Source organism: Lipotes vexillifer, unplaced genomic scaffold (assembly GCF_000442215.2).
Source record: "Lipotes vexillifer unplaced genomic scaffold, Lipotes_vexillifer_v1.1 scaffold811, whole genome shotgun sequence".
NCBI classification, from domain to species: domain Eukaryota; kingdom Metazoa; phylum Chordata; class Mammalia; order Artiodactyla; family Lipotidae; genus Lipotes; species Lipotes vexillifer.
In genome coordinates this window covers 1,763,659-1,772,202 of record NW_006775554.1, presented here as the reverse complement: position 1 = coordinate 1,772,202, position 8,544 = coordinate 1,763,659, and the positions used below count along the sequence as shown (strand labels likewise).

Here is an 8,544-nt window from a genome sequence, read left to right as displayed (position 1 = left end):
GGAAAGAGATGTTTCTTAATGACCGTGTCCCGTCCAACTGTACTCAACCCTGCCCAGAGTGAAATGACAATCAGATAGATGATCATGTCGTAGGACAAGAATAGAGCCACGCTTATTAGTGGGCAGGTCTCTGTACACACACCCTAGCACTGCAGGCTCCATGGACTGTAATGAAACAGGGCATCCTTGTCGCCTTGTTACTTTTCTCTCTTTACAATTTGCTGCATCTATGCTGCCTGTTGGGTGAGTTGATCCAAGAGCTGCCTCCATGGGGCAACTGGAGCCTTGAGCCCATGGTCTGTGTCCCTACCTCATTTTCAGGGCGAGCCCTGCGTTAGGTGTCATGGACACCACTGGACTTCACCGAGGCAATTCATAATGATATACGAACGCCACTGAAATCTCATCAGGCGTTTTGATTTAAACACCTTACGCTAGCCTACCGTGCACTGCGACATAGCACCACATACCACAAATTCTCCCGTAAGACATGCTCACCCATGGTGTGGCCTCAACACACCCTCCACGACAGCACAGCCACATTCCAAGCTGATCATCAGATAGCACCTCCCACCTGGATTAGCGCAAGAGTCTCATAACCCATCTCCTGATTTCACCCCTCCCCCCATAACAGTCAGATCAAGATACTTCTCTGCCCACCTGATCTGGAGTAAAAGCCACAGATCCTCAATGGCCTGTACCATCTGCCCCTCCCGTGGCCTCTCTGATCTCATCTCCTTTTACTCTCTCCCTTGCCGGCTCAGCTCAGCCACCTGGACTCTCTGCTCTTCCCTGAACACGCCAGGCCAGCTCCTGCCCCAGGACCTTTGCACCTATTACTACCACCCAAACCACTCTCTCCCCCAGATATACACATGGCTCCCTCCTTCCCTCACCTTCTTCCCATCTTTGCTGAAATGTCACTTTCTCAGTGAGGCTTTCCAACGATCCTATTTAAAACTGACGTCTCTGTGACCCTGCTCTCCCAATCCCCAACCTTCCATAATGCTTATCAACTTCTGACATAGTCACGGATTTCTATGTTCATTATTTGCCCACTCCCTCTAGAATATGCAGAGATTTTTATTTTTATTGCTGTGTCTCCAGGGCCTAGAACAGCACCTAACATCAATAAACACCTGCTGAATGGATGACCCATAACGTCCCCACTAGAGGACGGAACCAGAGCGCGCTGTTTCTCAACCCACCACTCCACCACATGCCCAGCCACATACTCCGCCCTTCAACCACAAACCAGCACCTCCCATCTGCCGCACACTGACCTACAGCACCCTGCCACGCGTCCCAAGCCACATTTCAAGCACATTCTGTGCTAAAACATGTACACCCCTTCAGCACAGCCCTCACCATGCCAAACTGCACACTGACTACCACAGGATCCACCAGTCAACTCACTGGCTGGTGGGACCCCACAGAACCATGATGTAGTGCCTGCTACGCCGTGGTCCAGCAGCATCCTCTCACCTGGGATCATGTCAGAAATGCAGCATCTCAGGCCCTACCCCAGACTGGCTGAATCAGAATCCACAGTTTAATCAGATGCCCAAGAGACTCTGTATATGCACATTAAAGTTTAAGAAGCTCCGCTAGGCTGCATCATGGCACCTGTAGCATTGGCTGGGCAACGACAGACTGCGCAAGTCACAGCCCCCTCCGTCCAAAGTCCAACAATTCATGCATTGCATCATCAGATCCTTCATCACACAACCAAACGAGGCCATGACAGATACAACTCAGCACCCAAATTATAGCCCTTTATAAATAGGGTAGCTTACACAACAACCAATTTATCTGAGACACACTGCTGTACATGAGAAAAACACCCTGTGCTCTAATATATATCCCTAAAGAATCCAGTATGTTCCTCAGCACAGTGCACTGCAGCATCCTATTTGACAGCCTTTCATTTAATCACTCATTTATTCAGTAAAAATGATTAAGCACATGTCATGAGCTCAACCTTATGCTAAGCACTGGGATCCAACCCTGAAAAAGACAGTCGCAATCTTTTAGTCTCGCCAAAAAGACAGACCTTACACTGAACAAGTAATTACGACAAAGTGTGATGAGCTTGTTGATGGGACACTAGCAGATGATCCCTACTCAGGAATCGACAAAAGCCTCCCTGCGTGGGTGACGGTCTACCGATTTGATGAGGAGGAAGGAGGGAGGCACCAGGAGAATGGGGGATGGAGGGAGCACGGGAAGGCTTTGGGGTTTCCAGGTAGCTGGCTCCACGTGGGGAAAGCCAGGAAGGGAAGGGAAGGCACTGCATGTTTGAGGAACTGAATGACACTCAGAAATGCCAGTGCTTGAAGTAAGGAGTCTGGACCTGGGGAGACTCGAAAAGCCATATATGCTAAGGAACAATAGACATTTTCCCGGGGCTGGCAGAGAGCCATCGGGGGGCTTTAAGCAAGAGAGTGACACGATCAGATGCACGTTAAAAAAATTACTCTTGTACCCGAAACAATGCATGAGGCTAATGTGTTTCAGTAGTTTCCAATGCTACTCTGCGACGAGCTCTTGCCACAATAAAAGAGAACGACTTTAAAAATCCATTTAAAATTATTTTAATGAACCTCCAATAATAGCACCCTTCACTGATGTTTGAATATAATCCTCTGTTATTGACCCATGTTTTTTCTTTCTCTTGCTGCACTCTATTTAATAGCATGCATGAATCAGGAACACTGACAGATACATGCATGCCTTTTAATATCCCGTGAGGCACATGGAACTCTGCACACACTCACCGTGGGCCTTTCAGAGGTGTGAGGAAGGGGAAATGTGAAATCCCTGGGGGGGCGGGCGGGGGGAGGGGCTCTGAGGCTGGCAACTGCTGTGTGAAAGGCGTGTGCCCAGATTGAATCAGATGAGTGGGTGGTGTATTCATTATTATGTTTATTTCTAATTCACCCTAAGAAAATCAAGGGCAGTGCCTCTTCCCCTTAGAGCTGGTTGTAGAACATCTTGAAGTCTATAGCCCAGTCCAGTCACTGTACTTTGAAAGTCACTGTTAAACCCACATGAGGCATTTCAAGACATTGGCTGGTTGGAAACCATATCCAATATAGAACAGTTGAAGGATCCCCTGTAGATCATCACTATCTATTGTAATCTTTTTGTATTTATCAATGATAAGAACAGCTAATTTTTCCTGAGCACCTCCTCTGAGCCAGGTTAAATATTTCAAAGTATTTAACCAGTCAAAATGGGCTCTGGTTGTCAGTAACCAGTACTAACCGGCTGATCTTCAACCTGACTTTGAGTGATCACTGTTCTAGAGGTTATAAACTGACAGCCACATACGGTTCACGGGTGTGTTTTATTTGACCTGATTTGTGTTTAATTTTTAAAACTTGTTGCTGACATATTTATAAAAATAGTGAGATTTCATATGAAAATCCCAATGAGGATGGAGCAATGCAGAGCCTACATCCCCACAGGACCAATCTGGTTAGCCCAGTGCCCAGCTCATAGAAGGTTCTCAGGAGAAGGTAGCTGTTATTATCATGGATAATATGAAAAGAATACAATAATTAGTAATGAGCCACAGGATCCTCCAACTGGTCCGCTGGAGATGAACACCCACCGAGCCCTTGAGAGCCACCAGCTCCCCTGTCTGCCCCTCTCCCCACTACTCCCACCTCCCTCACTGACATTACCTGCCTGGCCTCTATAGCTACCTGTTCCTGGAAGGTACCACCCCTCACTCAGACTGTGTGAGAACCAGTGTCTTCCTCTTAAAGAGATTTCTCTCCTTGCCACATTCCTTTGGCCTCTGTCTAGCTTCCCTGCTTGAGCTTTTGACCATGAACTCCACAGCAGTGATTCCCAGCCTGGAGTGTTTATCAGATTCACCTGGAGAGCCCCACCCCCAGGGTTTCTGATTCAGGAGGTCTGGGGCAGGGCCTGAGAATTTCATTCCTAAAGTTCCCAGGTGATACTCCTGGTCTGGGGACCACACTTTGAAAAACCACTGCTCTACATGTAAAGAATGAACCTCAAATGTCAGTGGCTCAATGCCGGTGGGGACGGGGGCATTTGCATCTTTCCTCTGGCCAAGTGAAGAGAGATCGGTCCACATTTTGAGACCTCATGAAGAGCTCCACAAAACCCAAGTGGGTTGTGTGTGCCACCTTCCAGTTCCCAGTTTCCTGAATGGAGAATCCACTCTTCTCTTCCAGATTGCTTTTTAAATTTAATTTAATTTTATTTTTTGTGGTACGCGGGCCTCTCACTGTTGTGGCCTCTCCCGCTGCGGAGCACAGGCGCAGCGGCCATGGCTCACGGGCCCAGCCGCTCCGCGGCATGTGGGATCTTCCCGGACCGGGGCACGAACCCACGTCCCCTGCATCGGCAGGTGGACTCTCAACCACCGCGCCACCAGGGAAGCCCCCAGATTGCTTTTTGATCTTTTTTTATATAACGAAAGTGATGATACTGCCTATGACATGCAGGTGTACACATGAACCCCAAGCGTACACATGGACATTATCTTAGGGACTAGCAGCAGCAGGACTCAACACTGTTCTGCCCCTCAAAGACTCTGCACCCAACACAACGACCAACGTGTGACACGCCGCTAACAAATATCATCAACTATCCCAGAGGGCCTCCTGTGTACCGGGCACGTACTGAGTACTTCATGCATTATCAGTCTCCTCTGATGGAGAAACTGTTATCATCGCTGTACTACAGACGATGCAGCAGAAGAGCAGAGAGGGGAAACGACGCATCCAAGTTGTCCAGATGCAGAATAATCAAGAGATGGTTCGTTGGACCCACTGCATTCACTGAGGGTCAGACACTATAAGGAATATTGTGCTCATTCCTGTGTCTGTATTTTAAGATCGATGTTGATTACCTGGAGGACAACAGGCACCCGGAGGTGATGTCACACGGGACATGCTTGCAGGTGGAGGAGGGGCGTGTTTAGCCTGGAGATCGCAGGATTCAGGAGTATAAGGATGTGCTACAGAGAAAGAGGCTTTGATTGATAGAACAGGACCCAGTGATGGCAATTCTGGGGAGGCTGATTTGATATCAGTATACATGTTGGCAACAATTAGAAGGACCACAGTGTGGAACTGGCTGCCTCTAAAAGGACCCTGTATCTGAACACTAGGAAGTGTCCAGAGAGAAACAGGATTCATCAGGGATGCTGTGATCCTAAGCATTTGGGATGTGCAGGACTGGCGAGATGACAGAAGCAGAACTACGTGTCCTTTGCCCCGGGAATCCTGATGCCTCTAACGGAGTCAGACTTTGAATCCTCGCTTCCTCACACACTGGCTGAGTGACCTTGGACAGAGCGCTTAACCCCTCTGCGCTTCCATTTCCTCTTCCATTACATGGAAGCACTTGCCTAATAGGTTGTTGTGAGGATTTAATCAGATGCTATGTGTGAAGTGTTTAATATGGCCAGATAAGTGGTCAAGAAATTAATAATAATGATATCAAAACAAGCACCATTATCACTGTCATTTTCTTCATCTTAACATCTGAGACCCTCACAATTTCAGGTTTCGATGACAATGTTTATGCCCCCTTTTCAGCCTAGGTCGGTAGTTTTACAACCCATAATAAAGTCACCAGGTCTCCGCTGTACTTAATCTAACAAAGAAATATCCTCCCAGTAGAACCACGGTTCCGATTAATTCAGGGGCAAACTCCTCCTCCCTGCCGAGTCTTTGGGGATGGAAGCACTACCGTGTGCACACAACTGCAGGAAATGTGAGACCTTTACTATTCTATTCTAACAGTTCTCTGAGAGCTATATCTATGCCCAGAGCCTCCAGGAGGGCTACCAGCACGTCACTCATTCTGGTTCACCTTGGGTGGGAGCTGGCTGGTGGTTCTGTCTTCTTTACTGACTCAGATGGAGTGTATATTTCAGAATTAAATTTAAATACTGTTGAGATAAACAGCATGACCTTTTCAACGTCAGTATGAAGAGAAAATGACACAGTCAAACCAAGGAAAGAACGAGGGCAAAATTAGATTCTTTATCACTGTCCAAGAATGGATCTGAACTCTGCTCACCCAAGAACCATTCCCCAGCTCAGACAGTTACAATAATTGAATCGATAAAACAAAAACTCGATGTCCATGGTCTTTCCCACATTTATAGAGGCCGTGTGGAAGGAAATCTCCATTTTTGTACCCACTGCCTTTGAGTATAAATGTGAGCACTCATAGATCGAGGTCCACCCCTCGGAGGACACCAAGGGCACACGCATTGGAGAGAGAAAGAGCGTGTATGATGTGGACCCAACAACCAGAGAGAACGGTTTACTTACGGCTTTCGGCTTATACGGGGGTTGAATCTCTTTGCGTTCGAGTTTCTCCCAGTCAATATACCGGAAAAACGCATGCTCTTTGATGTCACGTTCACCTTCAGGTCCACAACCCAGACGTTTGCCCGGGTGTTTGGTCATCAGCTTCAAGAGAAAGAGAAACGTGGAATTTAATGAATTTCAGGACAGGAAACGTGGGACTCTCAGAAATGATCACTCCTATGAATTAGGGAAGACAGCGTGAGGAAGAGTCCCAACTAATCTTTATTTTTTGCTTTTCATCCCAGCAGTAATTTCCTAGCTAGGTCTTTCTAATAGGAGGACCCGACAGTAGTGCCTGCTGCCCCCCGTCCCACAACAAGATCCCTTATGGTTAATCAAACCTCAGCCTGAATGTGGCCCTGAACTTCAAGTTAGAAATGTCACATGATTCATTCTGATTTATGAATGAGGTTTACGCAGTTACTGATGCATTTAATGAGAACAGTTTCAATATCTTCAAATTCCCCTCCTGCCACCACTAGGAAACTGGAGTTTGACCAAAGCAAAGGGCACGTTCATTCAGATAATATTTGCACTTCTCAGTAAAGCACTTGTGAAAATGACAAGTCAGAAGAAAAAATATTAGTCAAATGGACCCAAGTTTCAAGTAATTACTTTCCAAAAGCTCATTAAATAGTCAAAACCTAGCCCAGCTCATTTCTCTTGTATCACACATTACAGTAAACTCCGCTGAGGTTTCTTTGGTGTCCCATTTAAATTACTTAATTATCAAAACCCTCCATCTTTGGGTCTCTGAGCCAGTGCTAAATAACAAGATGAATAGATGCTCCAAGATGAAACCAGACAGGCTTCCTCTTGTAAATGAACCCAAAGCAGCATGAAAATATCTCTGATCTCCAGACTTCAGCAAATGCACAGAGAGTAAAGATGGAGGAGTTGATGATTAATTAAAAAAAAAAAAAAAAAAAAAAAAGATCGGCAAGAGGCCATCAAAAGAAGAAACAAAGCAATTGGAACATACAAGACCAAGAAGCTTCCCGGAGCTGACCTGACACCAAGTAGCCCAAGACGGTAGATTCCTTAGATTTTTGCCCAGTGCTTCAGGATTATGGGGGAAGGGATGAATCCAGCAATTCACACCTTACTCTGTTGGACATTTAGCTCAGCCTGATTCTTGCTACAGATAATCTGTCATCAGAAGCTACCCTCCTACGCACACACACACACACACACACACACACACACACACACACACACAAGCACATACTTTCCCTATGTGCTTTACCTTCCAGGGGAAAAATAACTGGGCACTTATGTTCTAAGTTACTTCTCTATTTATATATTATATGCCTGGTCTTCCCTGATTCTCACAGTAACCCAATGAGTTGGGTGTATTACTTTTTACCATTTGAGTGACAAGGCAACTGACACAGAGATAGTAGATGGCAGAGCTGGGACTGGATCTCACCTCTGCTGACCTCTAAACCTTGAGTTTTTAGAGAAATAGATAACATGTGATTCCCCAGGGATATCTGGGGCCTGGCTTGGTCAGGAAAAGTTTATGTAGGGCAAGGAAATTGGGCCAAGCCTTGACCTTCGTATAGGATTAGGATGGCAGGAGAGAAAGGGTTACGAGGTCTTGGTTAGCACAACCAGTAACCCTATCAATAACGGCTTCCGTGTCCTGAGCACTCCCTGTGTGCCCAGGCTCTGTGCCAAAGGCTTCTCAGCTGTAACATATCACTCTTTCATCTCCACGACAACATTTTCAGGCCTCAGAAACTATTATCCTCATTTCCCACATAAAAAAACTAGGTCCTTAAAAGTAGTCACCTACTCAAGATCACACAGCTAACTAGCAGAACTATGCTTCGAACAGATCAGCCTGACCCAGAGTCTTGAAGCTCCATCTTACAGTTTCTTCTTGTTTTCACCCTAACGGGTGGCCAATTGGGGCATCTGTCTGCTTTAAGTTTGTACACAGTGGGAATGGTGATCTGAGCAAACGTATACTAATTTTTTTTTTATGGTGGAAAATAGGGTCTTTAATGGGATGGAAAGTAGGACGTTTTCAATTGGAATGGCACTGTTTTCAAAAACCTAGCTCACTTTCCATGTAGGCAGGAGAATGCCAGGCGAAGCAAAACCACTGCAGAAAACACCCAGCACTAATGCCCAGCTCTGCTCAGCTCCTGCACGCTGAACTCCTGCCCAAAGC

At 46.4% G+C, this 8,544-nt stretch overlaps 1 protein-coding gene across 2 annotated transcripts in view; it reads right to left on the bottom strand.

Moving 5' to 3' along the window:
• The window catches only part of PRKCB (protein kinase C beta), a 319,031-nt gene that overhangs the window by 21,585 nt on the left and 288,902 nt on the right, over positions 1-8,544 (bottom strand). For both annotated transcript variants that reach the window (XM_007449990.1, XM_007449989.1), the window contains exon 18: positions 6,327-6,467. In XM_007449990.1, coding sequence (XP_007450052.1) covers positions 6,327-6,467 — 141 coding nt within the window. The remainder of the gene's footprint in view (positions 1-6,326; positions 6,468-8,544) is intronic.